This window comes from Sarcophilus harrisii, chromosome 2 (assembly GCF_902635505.1).
Source record: "Sarcophilus harrisii chromosome 2, mSarHar1.11, whole genome shotgun sequence".
Lineage (NCBI taxonomy): Eukaryota > Metazoa > Chordata > Mammalia > Dasyuromorphia > Dasyuridae > Sarcophilus > Sarcophilus harrisii.
The window spans coordinates 394,082,287-394,105,098 of record NC_045427.1 but is presented as its reverse complement, the minus strand read 5'-3'; the positions used below and the strand labels follow the sequence as shown (position 1 = coordinate 394,105,098).

The 22,812-nt window shown below is 36.9% G+C and overlaps 1 protein-coding gene across 4 annotated transcripts in view; it reads left to right on the top strand.

Annotated features, from left to right (window-relative positions):
• ATP10B (ATPase phospholipid transporting 10B (putative)) overlaps nucleotides 1–22,812 on the top strand; it is a 258,288-nt gene that overhangs the window by 98,355 nt on the left and 137,121 nt on the right. Inside the window, exons 1-2 of one of the 4 annotated variants that reach the window (XM_031953626.1) lie at nucleotides 6,124–7,044; nucleotides 22,348–22,641. In XM_031953626.1, the coding sequence (XP_031809486.1) occupies nucleotides 7,034–7,044; nucleotides 22,348–22,641 (305 nt within the window). In that variant the 5' untranslated portion in view covers nucleotides 6,124–7,033. Of the gene's footprint in view, nucleotides 1–6,123; nucleotides 7,045–7,077; nucleotides 8,046–22,347; nucleotides 22,642–22,812 lie in introns of those variants that run through there. The other 3 variants (XM_031953630.1, XM_031953628.1, XM_031953627.1) reach the window with 3 other exon arrangements.

Genomic DNA, 22,812 nt, shown 5'->3' with positions numbered 1-22,812 from the left:
GGTCCAGGGTTCTACTTAACTGTACCACTTAACATAGAATCATGGAATTTGAAAGCTAGAAAGCATAAAAAGGCATAAATTTTAGCCATGGCCTCAGAACTTTCCTAATCTAACCAACACCCACTTATTTTAAGATGAATAAAAGAAACTTGAGTGACTAATTTCTTTTTACAAGCTACATGACTTCACTTTTCCAAAACCAACTTTCTGGTTTTAACATGTAAGGGATGAGTAACTAAGTAACCAAGGAGGTTCAAAGCCTTAGATGATTTCCAAGCATAGGAAGACTTCCTCCTGTGAAATGTGCAGAAGAAAACAGTTTGTTTCAATGGCCATGAAGGAGGCTGAAGAAAGCATTATGAAGTACTTAGAGCTTGGTCAGGGACAAAGATGCCCATGTCAACTGCTGCATCCAGGGCTGCCACCAATTAGCTGTGCTGTCACTAGATTTTGATGACTCTGGAAGAGAGATTGAAGGTGAGGACTTTGTGCAGCTCTCACTCACTTAAATCCAATTCATGAACAAGTCAAGACATCACCCTATGATGTCATCCTCTTTGAAAATGAAGGACAAATAATCAAAGGATCTTTATACTCTAACATTCTATAATTTTGTAATGCCCTATTTTATTTCTAGTCCAGTATTCTTTGCAGCATTAGCTGAATAATTTCTCTGACTTCCAGGGCTATTCCTATATTTTTGTCTGGCCCCTGCTTCAAGTGTACTCTCCATGTTTCTCCTGGGTATGCAGTGAGCATATGAGGGTCACCTGAAACAAGATCCTAGACTTAGATTGGAAAGGACTTCACAGGATGGTCATCTGGTCCACTTCCTTCATTTTATAGATATAAAGATATTCAAGGACTTAATCAAGGTCAAGGTAGTTTTAAACCCAAATACTGTAATTCCCATGGTATTATTCTTCTTTTAACCCCAGATCTACCATCAAGAGACCTTGAGCAAATTATTTAAGCAATTAATTTATTAATTGGCCCAAGGTTGTCATTTTCAAAATAGAAGAATTTAGACAACATACTCCCTAAAGATTATCTCAAATCTACTATTCTACAAAGACCATTAATAATGAGTGCAAATTCAAATGCATATTTATATGTACATATGTATATATATATATATGTGTGTGTGTGTGTGTGTATACACATATGTATATATACACCCACATTGTACATGAATTTGCCACATTCATATGGCTAAAGTCAGCCTGGTGTAGATATAGTAGAAAAATGCCAAGATTTGGAGTCCTAGAAAAGAGACAGGAAAAACAATACAAGATGAAATTGATAAAGCTGAGCAAATAACTGACCGTGAGAAGTTAACTGTACAAAAGAGTGTTTCATGGATATGTCAGATCAAGTTTTTTGAGGGAAATAATGGGCTCAGTTTTAAACACTAAATTAAGTATTTTTGTTGTTCTAGTAACAAGAGAATTTATAACAAAAGTCTCAACACAGTCTCCCATTTCTACTTGCTTCCTCCTTCAATTGGTCCTTCTTAATACCATAGAGTTGACTCGGTCATGATGAGGTTTAGATTTTGGGGTTCCCTTTGGTTAGGGAACCAAAATATGATAAGATCTAGATTTAGGGTGGTCAGGGAACCAAATGATGACATTATATTCAGGGAACCAAAATGAGATTAGGGTTCCTGGTGATCAGGGAATAAAATGATGATGTCTAGTGGCAAGTACGGGGGTTCAGCGAACCCAATGGAGAGGTTTGGCTCTCTGACACCACCTTGGGATTCAGCGCATGGGCAGGGAGTTTTGGGGAATCCCCTTCTGGCAGCACAGAGATTCTCTGTAAAGGAATTTATGAACCTGAAAAAGCTAGACTCATAAAAAGAGATTTATTATTGGCATTGGGAAGTCAGCCTTTGCCATGCATGAACAGAAGCAAGTAACAAGGAGCAGACAGAAAGTAAAGTAGTAAAGGAATCCTGGCAGAGAAGTAAAGTTTCTAGTAGGAAGATCCCAACAGAGGGGCATAAGTCTCATTAGGGAAATAGGTGAGGATAAAGAGAGGGTACTGCTGGAAGATAATATCATCCCAGCGGACAGAGGCTTGCTATGCCAGGAAGAAAGAGAGTTTCCTTGGCATTTTAGCTCCTCTGCAAAGAGAGGGTTTTAAATTGACTCTTTTATAATAGAAGCTTTGACTATAAGCCAAAGGGGGTTAGTGGGGACTAGTGGGTGGAGTTCCAAGTCAGCTCTTTTAATGTACAAACTGGGTTTCAGCTTAAGCTAGCTAGCCCCACCTGGAATTGAATAGAAAATCTTAGAATTGAATGGGTGTTTCTCCAATTCAATGGGATTGGTATTTCCAACTCCCACTTAGGTTACAGAATTAAGAATAAAGACCCTTGGACAGGGTCTTTACAATGGCAGGGTTCAAGGAGATTTTTCTCCTTCAAGGAAGTTCAAGTGCTTTACTTCATGGCTCATTCCCAAAGTCAGAGAGAGAGAGAGAAAAAGAGTTTGGGGCACCCCTCATCAGTAAGGGTAGCAATTACTAGTTCAAAATAAACATGTTTATTCACAATGGCCAAAAAATGGACATTTATTTAGGAAAAGATGTCACAGAAAAAAATAGGCACCAAGAGTGGTAAATATGAAATAGATTTGGGAGAGCAATAAGATTACCAAGGAAAAGAGGCTGGAAAAAATCCATTGAAGGAATATATTATGAGGTGTAAGTACACTATTAACTGGCAGGTTAAATCCAAAGAGAAGTGTAGCAGACTAACCAAAGTCAACAATAGTAAGGAGAAAGATGCCATTAAAGGGAAAACACTACAAGGAGGGAGAGAGAATACTTAGCCCTGAAAAGGACTTAGCAAAGATGTTCATCCTGAGCACATCTTTTATAGGAGAAATACAACCTTGGGGGTTTCTCAAGAGAGGAGGGAATACCAGGGAAGAATTTGAAAGCTCAGTGGGAGATACAAGGAGGAGCCAAAAGGAATTCACCTGGCAAATTTGTCTAAAAGATATGCTAATCAATATCTCAAAGGTTGTTTAAAGATGCCCAGAGGTTGGAGGAACTTGTCTTGATTAGCATATCTTTAAATAACCCAGATTCTTCTGGGTTTCTCCCTTTACTTTCTAGATCCTGCCACCCCACTCCTCCCACTCCCCTGAGAATTTAAAAGTCCTGTCCTCCTCCTCCCCCCAGAGCAAGTTGCTCATTCAGTATGACTCTGTCTTCCCAAGTCAGTGGTTTAAACCTGGGAGCTGTTTTACATGTAAATGGCAAAATTTTTGTCACCATGATGGAAGAATTGTCATGGTTGCTCCACATTGCTAATTCTCCCAAAATTTATTTCATATTACCATTTCTGGTTCCTTTATTACCACATCACAACAACTTTCCCACCTTGTTAAGTTTTCATCACCAAAACCTCCCAAAATATCACAGGACTAAACTTCTTTCTCAAGGACCATCCCTTAAACCCAAATCACTCTGGCTTTCATTGAATGGTCAACGATAGGTCCCAGCTCAAGCCCCACTTGGCCACTGAGCCCTGATGGCTCAGTGAGTATAAATAGCAATTGTTTCTTTTTTGGCCAGAAAACCAAAAAGTCTTGAATTTCTTTTTTTTCTTCTTTCTTTTTCCCTTCCTCTCTCCACATAGGGTATCATAGGATACTCTGAGCAAAGAAATATAAATTTTGAACGCTGAAACCTAATCAGATATTTTGGGTTTACAGGCTAAGGAAATGCCTTAAAACCTTATCACTCTAGCTCTCATTGAACAAGGATAAGTCTCAGATCAAGCCCCACTTGGTAATATTTGGGCCCTAATTAGCTCAGAGTGAATATAAATAGCAATTATTTCTGTTTTGTCCAGAAACTCTGAGGATCTTCCTCTCCCAGATTGGTATTTTTTTTTTTTTTTTTGACTAGCTAAAAGAAGCCATTCTCTGCCTCATTTCTTACCTAGCTTTAATCACTGATTGGACATTACTTCAGTCAAACTGAGACCTGTTAAAGGCCTTAGCTTAAAAAAGCCAAGGTCTCCCACTGCATCCTGGGCCATCTTCAGTCATCCTGTGCTATATCTGGCCACTGGACCCAGATGACTCTGGAGGAGAAAGTAAAACTGGTGACTGCACAGTGCTCCCTCATTTAAATCCAGTTTACTTGCATCACCTTCCTGGTGACATGATTCTCTTCCAGAACAAGGTACAAATAACAAGATTTGGAGTCAAAAGTTCAAATTCAGACTGATATTTGCTAGCAACTATCAGATCTCCAAGCTCTAATTTCTTCATCTCTAAAATAGGATTCATAGAATAAATCACTTACATTTATCTCACAGGTCTGTTGTGAAAACCAAATGAGGAAATATTTTGTGTGAGCTCTCATTGTATACTATAAGCAACTGAACCCACAGTGATCTGATACGGTTTGAGTGGTCTCAATTCCTAGTGGTCAAGAGGTTAATGACAATAAGAGAGTTGTTAAGAATCCCCTTTAAATCAGCTGCAGGTTTAGAGTGAAAAAATTCACGAATTATTAGTTGCAAAATGAAACTTTATTGTTGGATAGAAATCAGTTTGCCAAGAGACTGGCTTCTATAGTGGCAGATATATTGGAAAATGGAATTTTGGCATTGAGAATGCTTTCTCAGTGGGCAGAATGATCCTGGCAGCTGAGAGTGAGCTACCTAGATCCATCTGCAAAGACCTTAATCGAAGGAAGCTGTTATATTAGGTATCTTGGTGGGTCCTGGGACAGCCCCCGAGCAAATCAGACCAGGTGGGTGAGCTGGAACAAACCAGATCAGGATTCCTCAATTGAATGAAAATTTAGAATTTCTATGGGAGTTGATTGATTCTCTTATTCTGAAAGGTTTGAGCTCTCTCCTTGGAACCTGGGAAATCCTGATCAAAGGAGACACAATCTCAGAGTGATAATCTTAAAGGGAACAGTTCCCCTCCCCCTTCAGATCCACTTCTAAATTTGAAATTTTAGGGTCAGTCCCTCTAACCCAAATTTCTTGGAATAGTAATAACTTCTCTTTTTCCTTTAGTACATTACATAGTTTGTGTAATCTGAGTTAAGGCACTGACATTCTCTGAGCTTCCTATTTCCTCTTATGGAATAGACTTCCTTCCCCCTAAAGGAATAGACTATCATCCAGAGAATTAAATAGCTTAAACCAGATTAAAACATAATTGGGAAATATTTATCAAAAATAAATAAAAATACAATAAAACATAAATAATGTTAATATGTGATTTTCTTTGAGTTTGATCCTACTGGACTAAGTGATCTCTGAGGTCTCCTTCCTTTCTCAATTTGGGAACCTCCCTTGAGCCAAATTTGGGCATTCTAGTTTTAAAAAGCAACAATTGTTAAAAAAAAAAAAAAAAAAAAAAAGGTTTCCTTGATGTCAAGTCTCATCTGCCTTTCAGCAGCTCCCACTCACTGGTTTCACTTCTGCCCTCCAAGACCTCTCCTACTAGAATGTAAACTGGAGGGAAAAGAAAAAATGTCATTTTTTTTTGTCTGAGTTCTTCAGTGCCTAGTACAGTACCTTTCATACAGCATAAGCTTAATCAAGGTTTATTCAAATGAAATTATAAATATAAAATATAAAGTTGAAGCCACCAGATGTAAATGGCTGCCTCTTTATTATATTCTGTCCTTCAAGGCTTTGAAAAACACTTTGTTTATCCTTTTGTTCTGAAAAAAGTTGTAGAGCTTCTTGCATGCAATGTATTCATGCTTAATTAGAATCAACTTAATTACATTGCTAGTAAACAAAAGCAGAAGTCTGTTAAAAAGAGACAACTTTAAAGATTCATTTCTCTCTAGAGGGGGTAAATAAAAGGAATTTAAGTTGTATATTACCATCTTGAATATAGTAAAAGCAACAACAACAACATAGATTTGGAATCAAAATATCTATATTCAAAATCTGACCCTACTGCTTATTGTCTATGTGACCTTGAATAAATCATTTAAACTATTTCAGTCTCAGTTTTCTTCTTGGTAAAAGGGGGATCATAAATGTATCTATCTCACAGGATTGTTGTGAGAATCAGGTTAGATGATATGTAAAAAACACTTTTCAAACCGTAAATGCTAGTTGTTGTTATTATTATTTCTTATTACTTAACTGTGGTTTAGTTAACTTGTCTGGTCCATGTTTTCCTCATCTGTAATAATGAGATTAGACCCAATAGTCTCCTTGGAACTGTGTGAGACACACAGACTCTTAACAATAACTTCAGAGCCTCGGGATAAGTGCAGTGAAAAGGAAAGTTTATTAGCTTTCTCGAGAAAGAACACTCTCTGAACACCAAAGGTAGTGTCAACAGAGAAGTGTGTCTGTAATTTCAGCAAAGCAGATTATATAGACCTTAACTGCAAATTCCCCCTCCCCACTTCTTCTTCAACCCATCTATTGGGTCTCAAGAGTTACAATCTATTCGAAGAAATCTATCTCAGCACAAAAGCAAAGAGAATAATGTATGTTTTCTATAACATGACACATCCCACCAGGTGGTGAGGAAAAATATGTTTCCCACAATATGTCATATCCTGCCAGATGGTGAGGTGACGACCCTTCACTTTTAATTTGGAGGTTTCGATAACTTTTTAAATTTTGACATGAGGAAATATGATTTCATTATCAAGATGCTTTGGTTAGAATGCTCCCATGGTCAGTCAGGATGCTCTAGACCGGATGTCCTCATGGTCAGTCAGGCTGTTCTCATAATTATCAAAAACAATTTGATTTATAAAGCAGGATACTGGATATTCTGGATCCTTTGGGATAAGAGGTACTTTCCCGGCATAAACATCTCTGTAATTCTGAGAAAATTTCATCACCATCCCACTCAGTCCTTTTCAGCTAAACTCCTGTGAATAAAGAGATTTCCTGTGTTATCTTCCTTCCCAAGATCCTTTGCCTTTCATTAAACTGAAAAATCAGAGAAGCCAAGTGGTAAAGTGGGAAAAGTCACACCACTGGAGTCAGAAAATCAAGGTTTGAATCTTGGCTATGATATATAGGTAAATCACTTAACTTTTCTGTGCCTCAGTTTCCTTATTGATGACATAGGTAAACTTGCACTTCCTACTTCCCAGGATTGCTTTATTGATCATTCGAGGTAATATAGTTAATTCTGTGTGACTCAAAAGTAACATCAAAGTGTAGACTATTCAGAGGAGTATGAAAAAAGATTTTTCCTTGGATTTTGACTCAGTATGTGAGTACCACTAATTTCTGGCATGGATTGGAAAAATCTGAGGGCTAAATGGAATATTCTGTCTAGTTTTTACATTGCTGAAAAGCTGAAAATGGCTTTTATATTTTTAAGTACAATAAAATTTAGAAATGTAAAAATTTTTAGATGAGGAACGGGGGGAGAGAAGAAAGAGAAGAGAAGGGATCAGATTTGACCAAATCTGTGGTAACTTTGGATAATGAATGAAATACTGTTAATTTGCTTTTTTAGAAACCAGTAAAGAATTTAGCAGGTGGGCATAATAATTGGCTTTCCTACTTTGTGCATCATGTTGCATGAATCTGCAAAATGAAGGGATAGGAATCTACGGACATTTATAGCTATATGCGGTGACCATTAAAAATTATTTAACATGATTGGTGTCAAAGAGGCTGGACAATAAATCTCTAGAGATAAGAAATGCTAATTGCTGTCCTAAGAACACTCAGGCAGAAGAAAAAAACTTTTGTAAAAACCCTGTATTTAGTTTGATTCAGAGTTTGTTACCTTCTGAAACATATTGAGTTATCTGTTATTATTATAAATGATATTTGTAACTTCTAATCCAGCTCTGCTGGACATGTGGGTTTTGTGGAATTTTGAACTATTCACTATAGTGCGAATCTTACAGGTTTTGAAGGAAAGAAGAATGCAGGTGATTTATAGAGGGTTGATTTGTAGGAGCAATTAAAGGTTTGCATGATTTTAGGAAGTAAGAGAGGTTTTGGAGAGTAGGAAGAAGAGGTGGGGAAGAGAGAAACAGGAGAGAATCCTTTGTCTTAAAAGGTAAAGATTCAACCCCGCTCTCCCTCCCTCCCCCTACTGCTTTCTGCTACTTTAGCAATGGAGCATCTAGTTAGGAAAATTGTTGGAGATTGTTTAAGGTATGTAGCTGAGGGGAGAAGAATGATTAAGTATAAAAAGACAGAGAAAAGTTTTTAACAGAAGGATTTCTATGTAAAAGAAATTGAGTGGGGAACTTGAGGGAATCTCTTGTCCAGAGGTGCAGAGGTGGGGGAAGGGTGGTCACATGGAACCCTCTCCATTCCCACTCCCCAAAGTGTGTTCCAGCCACTTTCTGCAGAGGCTTGGAATTGACTGAATATTTGTTTCTTAATACATGATGGTTTTCTTCTTTGAGGAATATGGTCATAAATGTGATCCATACTTTGGTAGGATTATTTCTAAAAGTTTAATTGCTATTTTTAAGAATCTTTCACATTCTATGTAGAATTGGGTATTCTGCATAAATTTTAATTGATTGTATTGGGTCATCCTGAGGTTATTTAAAGGGCTTCTGGAAATAATATTTTTTTCTTTGTCCTTTTGAAAGTGTTTCTGTTGTGTACAATATGCAATTTGGGATATTTGTCTATGTATTGGGTATTTTAAAAGAAAACTGGTTTGTATGTATAATGTTCACTTATGAAACATCTACTTAGATATAACTGTTCTAAGTTGTGAACTTACTGGGACAAATTTCTTACTGTTATCAATATAAGGTTGTGGTAAATACCTGTTTATGATTTATCTGAAACTGATTAATGGGATTTGTTATTGGAGGTAAAATTTCTTGGGCTTATAGTTAATGCTATTTGGGAGTTTTAAAGCTCCACCCTCTGACAGTTAATTGGAAATTGATTGAAACAATAGCTTTAACCCAAAGCTATTTTATCCTGTATGTGCTGGAAGTTGAGTTTTAACTGTTTATGTTATGTTATACTTCTGTCCTTGCATTTTGTTTCCTCCTGTGATTGATCAGAGACAATGGTTAATAGAAACTGTTAATGCAATTCAATTGTGTCATACCTTGCTGTTTCCAATCTGGTTATATGTAATCATTATATCCTAAATGCTTAGGCAAATAATAAGCCTGGTCATCTGTCTGGTTTTTTTTTTTTAAGGTTTCTAAATGATAAGAGGCCAATTAACAGTGGCCTGTGAGACTTAACTGCTTGTTTTGTTTATTGGGAATGTAGCTGACAGCCATTTGCCTGCCCTGTAAAATAAACTCATCTCTTCACATAGGAAGCTGCTGGCTCTTCACATTTTGCAGCAGTCTGGTGAACCAAGTCTTTATCTCAGACTGTTCTAACCTTTTATTTGTTAGATTTGGTTTTTTGTTGTTCTAGATTTTGGTCAAATTACAGATATTGACTTGCTTCTGGGAACTAGATCTGGGAACTTGATTTGTCAGCACACCACACCACATCCACCCCCCTGCATGGAATGAGACCCTCCAACCATTTCTCAGCCTGAAGCAGTTTTTTGAATGAGACCATGGACCCTGCTTCTAGTGTACTTTGAACTGATATGGGGGAATTGGGACCTTGATGAATGATGTTAAATCCTGAATAGGTGTTGAGATTTGGGATGAGATGAGTTAGAACTGTGTAACTATTGCTGTTATATTTGAGGGATTTTTAGGAAACTTACTGTACTAGTCTGTTACATATATGAATTTTGATTCACTCTTGGGATTTATGTGGGAAATGGTCATTTGATAATTACTTTCTGTGAAAACAAAAAGAGGAGGAAGAGATAGAACATTGGGGAAACATTTTTCTCAAAATACTTGAAAGAATGGGAACCCCTAGCTCCTGTTCACTTTGCCTTAGGCATTTTTGTCCCACCCCCGTCTCTCACTAGTTCAGATTGAATTTGGAAGTCTTTTAAACAGTCCTTTTTTTTTTTTTCATTTTTATTGTGCTTTAGCCTTGGAATCTCTTATTCTGTTAGAATTGCCCTGGCAGATTCAGTTTTGGGGATTGCTTTTTAGAAACAACCAGAAATCAGACACCTGTCTTGGGACTGGCAGTCTCTCTGATCTGTTTCTCCATCCTGTTACCCCAGTTCCTTGATTAATATTTCAGCATTCTCAAAGGACCTTGTAGTTTGATATCAAACCTCTAAAAGTTTGGGGTTTGCCTGCCTTGATGGTCTAACTGTGCATGTTCTGATAGCTCTGCTCAGAAATCTGATGCTTTCTGCAGCCCTGCCTGTTCCTCTGGGCAGGGACAGATGGAGCTACTCCAAGCCTCACCCTTCTCCCCTGGAAAGGGTTGCTCCTCTGAATGGGCCTTGGGTCCTTGAGCCCTGCTGCTCTATAAGCAGAGGCCGAATTAAATGCATAAATGACTGCAGACCACCTAACTCACAGTGAATTGTCCATCTCAAACTGGACTCTCTGGCTGAGATGGTGCTCTAGAACTGCAGAGGACCTGACATGCTTGCGACAAGGGAGCCTTTGTACTGCTGTTAACTCTGGGGTTATCAGGGAGAGACTTGCTCTTACCATATGAGTCCTTGCATTTTTCTAGTTTTATTTTGCTTTATTTGCTTTACATAGGGTTGGTCAAAATTATGGTTCTAAGACCTCCTGGGTACCTGGGGAAAGGTGATTCAATGATTTGAATATGCAGAAGAGAGAGTATGGAATGTTATGCCACAGCCTCCTTGAACTGTTCTACCTCAGTTTTCCTGCATTAGTTTCCCTGAATTATATCTCCTGAGTTAGTATGCAACCCCTACCTTTTTCCTGTCCATTAGGGCTGTACTACCCACTCTAAACATTCCAAAAGATAAGACTACTCAGATACCTAATTGACATCTTTACTTCCATTTGTTCAGACATCCTGATCTGGCTTCCTAGTAAGAATTTATAGTTTCCCCCCCCATCCTGCTAGAATCAAATTTATGGTCCTGAAACTTCCCACTCTTTGCTTCCTGCCTTTGTTTCTCTTCTTACTAGAGTCCTATTAAAAAAAAAAAAAAAAAAACCTGGGAATCTCACATTTACCACTGGATACTTTGAGACAAGAGTCCTGTCCAGTCAATCTATTAAGTTCTCCAATAAATAAGATATTAAAACTCTCTAATCTCTATCTTGCCTCAGTTTCTCCAGCATTACAGTCTCATGCTGGTTCTACTGCAGCTGTATTTGTACAGAGGCACTTACCTCGCAAAAATGACTGTTCACCCCAGATTATTTCTACTACACATTTTCAACAACTTCAAATACACCAACTGCAAGTCAAGCAGGTGCTATTAAATGTTTAATAAAAATGTACACATGGCACACTTTAAATTTTAATCTACCTTACTAACAAATGTTAATAATATTAATAAATATTAATAATTATTAAATAATAAATGTTAATGAAAATTAAATGCATTATTGATTCTTAACTAATAAGATGTCCCCATTATTTTCTTAAGTGTAGAAAATCCAAAAAGTCAAGCCCTGATTTGTACTGTATGTGAATGTTGGAGATATAAATGTTCCCACTAACAATTTATCAGCTTTTGGGAGCCAGTAAGAGCTACTTGCACTCCCTGGAATCACAATTATCCTTTATATTCAGTTTGTCAACAAACAAAGTACCTACTATGTGCCAAGCAGGCAGGAAAGTATGAGGGATTAAGATATGGCCACAGAGTCAAGAAGCCCTGAGTTCAAATCCTAACACACATTTCAGTGTGACCCTAAACAAATCATGTAACTTCCTAGCATTCCCAAGCAATTCTTCAAACTATAATTTGCAGAGTCTCATCATTGGTTATTCTGGATGCCAATGGTTTCCAAATTTTTTAATTTGAGAATCCCCTGATGGTTATTCTGAGAGTTTTCCCAATGACACTTGAATAAAACAGTGACGGCTCTTACTATGAGTTGTCACTGTGTAGTTATATAATGGTCCTGAGGGACCAACTACTAGCTCAGAAAGTGATAAATGGAAGTTTACACAGCAGCAGAAGGGAATAGAATGGGAAGGTGCTAGTGTTGGAGGCAAGCTTCAGGATTGGTTATTGGGATTATATTGTAGACAAGCTCCATATAAATGAGCTTCCTATTCTCTGATTAGTTGATCACATGCCCTTTGGGATCAAGCAGAAACCCTCAAGGGTGGCCACTAATACCTACTTTGGTGAATGATGCCCAATCCTAATGAAATCATGGGACTGGTACAATTTGTTAGGCACAGTAATGGACCTTTTACAGACCCTCCCCCCCACCCCCTGGCCCAGGATAGATTTGAAGAGATCCATGATCTTTGATGAGAAAAAGTCACAAGTTCATTTTTCTAACTTTGAACTAAAATTTAGCATTTAATGGGACTACTCTTATGCAATAAAACAAATTAAAAGAATAGACAACAATGTTTGCTGGAGTAGAAGCAAGCATTGTTGTCTATTCTTTTAAGAAGTTTGGCAGTGAAAAGGAAGGGGTAAAATGAGAGTAGAACCTGGAGGGAACAGAAGGTTAGAGAAAAGGTTTTAAAATTTGTTTTATTGCATAAGAATAGTCCCATTATTTCACCATTTGCATAATTTGAAAACTAGTTTTTGAAGTAGCTATAAATGTTTCATTTGTGACCAAAGATGTGGATTGTCAAGTGAGTGCTTCTATACAAATACAAATGCAGGGGAGCCAGTTTGAAATCAGTCGCATAACATCGTGCCTTTCTCAGGAGAGCTTCTGCAGTGAAGAGTTGTTTAGAATTCTAAGGCTAAAAGCAACAGAGTAAAGAGCAGGGATTCTTAACTTTTCTGTTTCATGGACCCCTCTGTCAGTCAGTGAAGATTTCAGACTTTTCAGAATAATGTTTTTAAATGCATAAAATAGGATTACAAAAGAAAGCTGTTACATTGAAAGATATAACATTTTCCCATCCAAGTTATTAAAACTCTTGAGTGCCTACTGACCCTTGAGATATCCCCAAATTAAGAAGCCTTGGTATAGTGAAAAGAATGCTGAGCTGAAAGTTTAGAGGCAAAGGTGGGAGGAAACCAATGGAAGAAGAGAGTCTGAAGATGTAAGAGAGAATAGATTATCTATGGATCTAGGTTCTGTAGGATAGTTGAGAGATTGAGATCAATCAAGGTCAGAGATGAAGGGGATAGATAGCATTGGTAGAAAATAGGCCACCTCAGCTCCAGAGCTTGAAAGAAGAGTAGGTGAGTGAAGATATAACAAGGATTTGGGACATATTTGATGGCATTTGCTGGAGTTTGTGTCTGATGGTTTTATTTTCCTCAACAAAATAAAAAGTGAGGTAGTGTCCAAAAAAAAAAAAAAAAAAAAAAGGCAATGAGGAAAACTGGTTAGGGGAGATTGGTGGGGAGGACTTCAGGAGAAAGAAAAAAAATCTGAAACAGCCCCTATAAGAAATACATTAGGGAGTAATTAAGAGATAAATTAAACAATTGCTTTGCAACAGTGAGGACCTGTAACATTGAATCCTGGTGACAAGAGAATATATAATATTTTATTTTTAAATTGCCTGTCTTTGTTTTTTTTTTTCTCTCCCCACCAAACCTTCTAGTACTTTCTAGTACTCTAGTACTAGTACTAGTACTTGAGATTATCAGCTCTTTCAAAGTGAACAAATAAACCAACACACAAAGAAAGAGAAAGACACACACACACACACACACACACACACACACACACACACAAAGAGAGAGAGAGAGAGAGCCTGAACTAGAAAGAGACAGAGACAGAGAGACAGAAAGACAAAGAAAGACAGAGACAGAGGCACAGAGACAGACATAGGCACAGAGGCAGAAGGAGGGAGGGAAGGAGGAAGGGAGAGGGAGAGAGACAGATAAAGAAGGAAAACAGAGATACAGAGATAAAGAAAGAGATAACCCAAGAGATTATATACATATGTACATATATGCTTTTTCCGTATATCCATCAGGTTTCTTTGTGAACCAGCCAAATTGTGGCAGATTTTTCCACTTACACACTGGTATTCAGAGTTGAGAAATCCACCTGCTCTTTATTTGTTCCTCAGGGCATCTGTGGGTGGTTCAGGGTGGAAGGAGGCTTATATCAACATAGACAGCTGTAGAGCACCTAGATCCAGAAACTGACAGGAACCTCATTCCTGAGAGGTGACTCTTTCATTGGGAGTTAGGGAGGGACAGAAAAAGGGAAAATGGTCCCAGAAATTACTGTAAACAATAACACTGTAATTCAGTGAAAGCTGAGAATTCTCCAGAACAGACTTCTGTTTCTAAATAGGATGGGGGAGGGAGTAAACGGGATAGAGGAGCAATAGGAGTAGGAGAAGGAAAAAATATTTAAATTCCCCTACTTCAATTTGTGGTTTTTGTAAGAGGAAGATGGCTAGAGCATTGGACTTAAAATCAGAAAGATGCATGGTAAATCCTGTCTCAAAACACTTATTAGCTGTGCAAATCCAAGCAAGTTATTTAACTTCTCTCAGACTCAGTTTTCACATCTATAACATGAGAATAATATCTTATGGTTGTAGTGAAGATCAAGTAATTTAATAGATATAAAGTGCTTGGCAAATCTTAAAGTACCTTATAAATGTTAGCCATTATCTGGTACTCCTGAAGTTATTCCTCTATCTTGCCCCAATACAGCCCTCCATCATCCTTAATCCACAATGCTGTTGAAAGGCTAATAGACAATAAAATACTCCTTAAGAATACAAGTCCAGAATTCCTCTGATCCTGTTGAGCACAAACAAGACAGCCAAGGCAGAGGAGAATTAGCAAATTACTGTTTGTTAGGAATAGTTGAAGAAGGACAAGGATGAAATAGACATCCATTCTAAGAAGTATTCAGGACAGGAAAGAAAATGCCTGAAATTCAAAATTTTAAGTCAAAAAAAAAGAAGAAAAAGAACTGTAATTAACCCAGCAAGCTAGCCTAAATGTGTCAACGTCTCAGGGAAAAAAAAATAAATGAAATGAAATGAGAGATGATGCCTGTGAAAATAATTGGTGCCCAATTACTGCAACTTCAAGCCCAAGGCAATCTGAAATTTAATTAGTGATGATAGGTAGGTGAATGGATAAGTTCACTGTTAATGTTTGATGTCACATCAAAGAATAAAATCAGAGTAACATGAAGCTTAGAGGTACCTCAAGGGGTCATATAATATAGTATCTTGCTTTAGACAAACCACCCCTAACCCCCAACTCCAAAAACCCAAATCAATGATAATCCCCATTCCATAAATTCCAGGATCCCTGTCTTACTGTTCAGTTTCCCTGACAAGACATTTTTCTTTCCAACTAAATGAGCCCCTTTAAGAAGAGGCTTCCTGTCTTGGAAACACAGGCCATAGTGTGACATTTATGAAATAGGGCTTCAGTTTCTGAGTTAGCCAAAGGCTTCCAAATGATCATAAACTCCTACCATAAGCATATCTGTCTCAGTCTCTCTGAGGAGACATGCCTAAGAAAAATAAGGTCTACCTGGTCCCTGCCATCAGAGCACTTAGTCTGTACCTGAGAGAATTTAGCTAGAAGGTACAACCTGGTGGAACTAGCCCTGGCTCTGGGATCAGAGGACCCAAATGCAAATCTTACCTCTGAGGCTTGTGGCCTCAGACAATCCAATAAATATTTAAGTACCTGCTATGTGCCAGGCCTTGTGCTAAGTGCTGAGGGAACAATTAATAAAAAGAAAGGCAGTCTTCTGTTAAGGAGTTTACTGTGAAAGCCGAGTTAGCACCCTGGATACCTTAGAATCAGCCAGAGTCAGGATAAGCAAAAGTCCTTAGTCTTTATTCTTGGTCTTTAGAGGAAGGATTGAATTGGAAGGGAGCAGAATGTCCACAACCTTCCTTCTTTGTCTCCCGCCCAGAATGACCCTGGCTAGTCTTATTCCATCCCCTAGTCCCTCCTACAATTCTCTGTATACACCAATTATCGAGCCAGCACAGGATAGTGAGAAGGGCCATTTTCCAATCATATGCCCATAAAGTATTGTCCAATCGGTAATTAGCTTTAAGTGCTCGGTTGTCCGAACATCAGTGCATGAACTCAAGAGTTTTAGCCCTCTACAATTTACAATCTAATGGAGGGGGACGATAGCTTTCAAAAAAAAAAGTGTGCCTTGTTCAGTGGAGTTGAAACTAGGTAGAACAGCAGAGGTGGATAGGGTGAGACAAAAAAGCCCAGTTTCTGCCCTCTGTAAAGAAAGGCATTAGGAGTTTGAGGCTCCACTCCTTAGCCCAGCAGTCAGAGGAAGAAAAAACTGAGGGAGTTAGCTAGCAGGATGGTGACCCTGAGAACAAAGCAACAAAGACAAAGAATACCAAAGAAAGTGATAAAACTGAGTACAAACTTGTAGAGCTATTGCTTTTTATGTAAAATAGATGTCACTTTTTTTCACTATAAAAGACATCAAACTTTCTTTGCAGGATAGAATGTCATTTCCTGTACATTCTTTAATGTTAAGTACATCAGTATTCTTTGCCTGGTACTGGGTATGACTCAAGTGACCCACATAATAAAAACATACCCTATAAAAGGCCGTTATAATATGCTGTATTCTAAGTGTTAGAATCTTCCCTATGCTTTTTTTGTCTTGATATTGTATTTTTTATTATATTCATAGTATTAGACAAGTTCAAAATAACTGAAAAAAAGGAAAAAGAAGAAGAAGAGGAGGAAGAGGGGAAGGGGGAGACAGCATCACATAAAAGAGTGGAAATACCTGCAGGAAGAACTTCAAGTTATGTGAGTCATATAGAAAGTCTGACTATAAGCTTTCTACAACCTAGAGGACAGAAACTATGGTCACATGGCTAGTTCATGTAGATCGTATCATACTGTGAGCCTATATTTAAAATTAATAACTATGGCCAATTATCATCTGCTTTGTGTGTCCTCCCCTGTGGCTAAATACAGTTCTTTCTGCCTGAGGCAGATGACACAAAAGCATTTTTCTATACCTTCTTAGTGGAAAACTTTCATCTCATTTCTTAGAAATCCCCCACATTAGATTTTTTTCTGTAAGTTCAATACAATGAAGATAAATAGAACTTGAGAACATAGAATTCTTGATCATGAAGAATAACCCCGTTGACATTTTGAACCCATTTACTCCTTAATTTTTATAGGCAGGACCAGCCCTAGACAAAAGCTTTGAAAATTTGCCTTCAGAAACCTTCTCGTATATACTCTGTCCTTCTCTTCCTTTCCCCATTTTGACTACTCAGGACCTCCTATTAAAGTACCCATCTGGGTCAGTTCTGCTCACAAATATCCCATGCTCCCCTCAACCTTAACTCCTCATCCCATCAAAATTTCCCTTAAATTGTATCTGACATACTGCTCTATGCAAACTTGTTCATTGATTGTAGCTTATACTAGTCTACCCTTCCCAAGTAGCATTCCATTTTAATAAGGAGCCTATAGAAATACAATCTCTAAATCACTGAGTTGGACGGTTTGAGGGAAAATATTACCTTCATTTTATAGAAAGGAAACAGACACTGAGAGGTGAAGTCATTCACTATCCATCCATCACACTGTATTCATTAGTCTTAGAGCAAGGACTAGAAGCCACACTTCCTCATTGATGATCCACTTGTTTTTCTGTAGGAATTAAAATTGTCCTCTTCCCACAATGAAAAAGACTCTAGTAGAACTCTTGCTAATAGCACTTACTAAAGGGTTCATGGTCCCCTCTAATGAAGTGAATCTCAAATCTTCCTTGTGATCTGAGATGCTTCCTCCTTTCAGGATCCTATTTTTATAGGGTTAGATATCCAGATATTCACGAACAGTTATACCAAATGTGGAATAATCCCATTGGTTGACATGTGATACCTAAACCAAAATAAACAAAATACTATGTCAGCAGGGTCACAAGTTGGATAAAGCAAGGAATATCTCCCTACAAGATGGATAGGCTTCTCCTTAGGTTAGGCAGGAGGAAATGGTAAAAATCATCACAGCCAGTGACCTAAGTGGTCATAAGATGGTCACTCGCTTCTACTGGACAAGGAATTGATTTGGAAGTACAAAAATATATTGGAGAACTTTCTATGTAGTTGAGTTATCTCCTCCATGCTAGGCATGGAACAACAAGAATAAAGTGCCTCTAGCTAATTTTCTATAATTAAGCAAAAAAACTTGGAATATGCAGCTCCCAGCTCTGGGGTCTTACATACAAAACTTTGATATGATTCTATCATTCTGATTAATATTCATTGGAATGGAGAAGGGATCCAAAAGAATTATTTCTCATATTCTTCATCTTCAATCCACAGAAAGACACCAGGCTTGCTTTGGATCATTACAATCTGAATACATAGAGGGCAGACCTTCATGAACAACACAAAACCAGAAGGGGCAATCTCCTTTTTGAGGCACAAAAGTGACATTTGAGAAGAAAGAAATGGTCACAATCTATAACATACTGATAATGTTCTATTTAATTAAACAATTACTCATAATATATTAAATGTAACAACATATGTCTGAGGTGATATCCTCACTAACCAAGAACCATGAAGGACTAATACCTCTTAGTAAAACATACCCTACTTTATAGAGCATTTGCTCAAGGACAGTAATGAAAGCATTGTTTGTCCTACACATGGATTCTGGAAATGCTTTGAGTTTATGAAAAATGACTCAGGCGATTTTGACAAACAGCTACACCATTATGGTGATGCTAAGCCTCTGATGTAATTCTATGATTCTCTGGAGATCATTCCTCTTGGGAATACTGGAATGAGTGGGGCTTCACAGAAGCTTCTAGTGTATTTCCTTCTCCAGTTTAGGTCATTTGCAGAGTTCCCCTTCTCTGTTAAAAAAAAATCTCTGACAAAATTAATCTTAATACAATTCTAATTTGCTAATACAATAACAAGGTAAGGTATTGGCAGTCAGCTCAAACCTTAATAGCACAAATACAAGTGAAAGTCACTAAACCAGAGAATTTCAAAAATTCAAAAAACAACTGAAAAACCTAAAAAAATTCTAAACCCAAATTTAATATTTGGCATGTATAACTAACTACATAATCTTGTTACAACTATTTCCTAAAACCAGCTGAAAATTTGTCACTTTAGCAAGGGTGTCACAGATTTTAACAAGATGATTTTAGAGAAGAAATCATTTATCTTCTCAAAGTTAGCATTTATCCAGTTTTTTTGGCAATGTCCAAGGGGATTGGCCAAAGTCCAACTATGGTTAAGGAATGTAATTGGACTTGTTTCTCCTGGAAAACTAGATGATATTGTACTTTTCTAAAGAGTTCAGGTGTAACTTTTTCTCTATTTCCTTTTAAATCACCAAATTAAATCCATCTATTTTTTAAAATAATTTACAAGTTCTGTTTTTCCCTTTCAAAACTTTAATATTTTATACCTTTATAAGCCATATGCTCAATTAAATTTGATATTTTCTAATCTGAGTTCTTCTATTAGGTGTACATGAACTTATTTTATTTCTATATGTTATATATATATTCTTGTTTGTAATAGGCTGAAGCTCAAGTTGATGCAGAGGTCCCAAGCCTGTGAGGCTAAATAGTAATTGGACTATATTCTATTAATATGTATGCTTGGAGAAAGAATGGCCCCCGCCCAATCTTTGTGCAAGTCCTAATGTGTTGTATAGGAAATGACGATTTGGGTGGGTGGAGGAAGAGGAGCAGGAAGAGAGGCAGGGAGAGACTGCTGGCTAGCAAGTCTCAAGCTAGCTGGCTAGCTAACAAGAATGTTGCAACTGCTCACATTGCTATCACGATCCCCCTTCACCTCCAATCGCCCTTCACCTCCGATCCTTCTTCACCTCCACAAAGAATAAAGATTGAAGATTTTACCTTAACCTGAATTCCTGACTCTGGCTGATTTTAAAATATGCGGTCATCACACTTGTTTAATTCTATCTTCAATAATTCTTTCCTTAACTTACTATAGCTTTATTATACAACTTGTACTTATCTTCACCAGCTAATCAATTTTTAGTTTTACTATATTTCTAATTAACCTAAACAATTTATTTAAACTGCAGTATTATCATTAAATTTTAGTTACCTTCTGTTGCTTTCTAATTTTAAATCAAATTTTCTTTTTCTGGTAATACTTTGGGAATGACTTTCAGTCTGAGATCCCAAATCAAGACTTGCTTGGTGCTCTTAGGTTGGTTGTATAAAACCAGTAAACAACAAAAGAATAAATGAATTACAATTTTATCTACTTTTATCCTTTTCTGAATATGGTTTAAAATGTTATTATTCTGTTTTCTTAAAATAAAAATTCCTTTTTATGATAAACTTTAAGATTCCAACTTTAAGATCATTTTTAAGTATACCTTTTCACACTAAAATTAAAATCAATGCATGGATTCAAACACCAAAACTTTAGACTTAGAAATTGGCTAGCTAAAGTTTCTCTAAGCTTAGCAAATGTGTTTCCTTTTTAAATTCTGAGTTATGAAATTATTTAACTCATCATGAATTCCTATTTCACTGAATCTCTCCTGAATCTGTCTAATGACTAATAAAATTGAATGCAAACTTCAGCTTTAAATCAATCCCTAGTTATTTTAAAAAGTCCCTTTTAAAGAATAACAGATCTTCTTGTAATTTTCATCAACTCTGCAAAGATTTTTGGTCCCCCATGAGCTCATTAAAATACTTTATAAAGACATCTAGATTATAATTTAGAAATGAAAGAGATTTGATTGTTCTTTTTTCACAAATTTGGTTTCCAATCTTTTTTTGTATCTTAGTTTTCAATTAATTTCTGCAGCTGTCTTTCATCCCATTAATGTTCAATATGGTCAGTGTTGGAAACAGAGAAAAAAAAGAGATTTGTCCTTTTTAAAGCTTTTTTGGAAAGCTTATTTTTTGTAGCCTGTTTCTTTTGGTTGATCACACACAAAAAAGGCATAGGTAAAAATTAATTGTCTATGGGTTAGCACAAGGCACAGACAAAACAGACATATTTCTCATTCTCTCAAAGATTTTCCTAATTTATGTAAGGTCTCTCTATCTGAAGCAAAGAAGCCATTATTCCTACACTTGGTTTCATCATTTATAAAAGAGATACACAAAGAACATGGAATACAATACAATCTTAAGTCAAACCTGAACTTCTAAGTATTTTTCTAGGAGATTTTTGAAGTCAAGATCTTACTGTCTCCTCTATTAAGTATAGAACATAACCATTTTGTGACTGGGGTCCTCCTACTGTTAGCCTAGGACAGTTCATCTATTTCCCAATTATGTTAATGCATTTAGAATCTTATTTAAAAATGTGTAATTTAGTAACAATACAAATTGTTTTAATTTAATTTGCCAATTGGGCTCCTCCATTTCAAGTACACTATGTATTTAGAACAATTCCCTAATATTAGTCTTTAATAGATAAAAGAACTAGTTAAAATTCCATTCCTCTAGACTTTGTGCCAAAGAATAATCACAGAAAGAAAAATGGAAAATGATGAAGAATTTTGAAATATCAATAGTTTATTTGTTGTATGCTGATTTGGAGAAATTGTTCAATAAAATACTATTACTTTCTAAGTAATCAAAACTTCCATGCTTTTGCCAAAGCAAGCTCCTAAATCTTTTTTTTTTATTTTCAAACTGATTTTATACTGATTAATAGCTCTTTTAGTTATCTCCCTGATAAGGAATCTACTCCTCTCCTAAATGGGATCCTATGGGATGCATTTTCCCCATTAGGTCTGACCCTATCTCTCTTGTGTGGTTCCCAGCCAAGAGCAACATTTCTTTAGAGAAACTTCCACTAAGACAATTTGTCTAGCTTGCTAAGGATACATCTTATTGACTATTCTTTCTGAGAACTTCTCCAGCTGAAGGGACAGGAGACTATCTTCCTCAAATATGAAGCAAAGCGGTATTTTTCTATCTGCATAAGACCTGCCTACATGGGCATCTTTCCCACAGTTGATATTGTAATATTTAGAAAGATTGATGTAGAGATACAAAAATATTTTATAAAATATATACTTACCATGTAGTTGAGTCACCTTCATCATGCTGGATTTGGTCACTATGACAAAGAAAAACAAGGGTGGAAGGATTCTAGTTACCCCTATTATTAAGCAAGTGAACTTGGAATCTGTAGCTTACAGCTCTGATGCCTTATATCCCATCCTATGGTATGATTCTATCAAATTGATTAATACTAAGTACAATAGACTAGGGGTCCAAATGAATTATTTTTCACATTCCAAAGGGTCCAAACTATTGCTTTTATCTTGTTAAATATAAAAACATCTGAATATCCTAAGGGCCTTCTGATTCAATCCCTATGGTGTATTCATCTTTCAGCCTTAACCTACCAGTCAAGATGGCGCTGTCAGTGGATTCTTCTTGGTATCGCTGGCAAGAACGAGTTAAGGATGACTTCTCTCAGACTCCTTCAGAATCCACCCCACTGTTGTCCGAGGCTAAAGAGAAACAGAGCTACAATCTGAGTCAACAACGGATTGTTTTTCCTAACAACAAGATGTTTCACCAAGACTGGGCAAAAGTTTCCAAGTTTTACTCTGGCAACAGGATCCACACCACCAAATACACCCCATTCAACTTTGTACCCAGAAACCTCTTTGAACAGTTTCACAGGTATACCACTGCTGATATTAAATAGTATAAGCTCAGGGGATCAGAAACCTAGACCTGGAAGTCATGTAGTCTCGTACCTTCATTTTACAGATGAGATCCAGAGATAGGTCTTGCTCAAGGACATACAGGTGATTTTCATGGTTGACAGAGATATGGTTTATGACAAAGCTG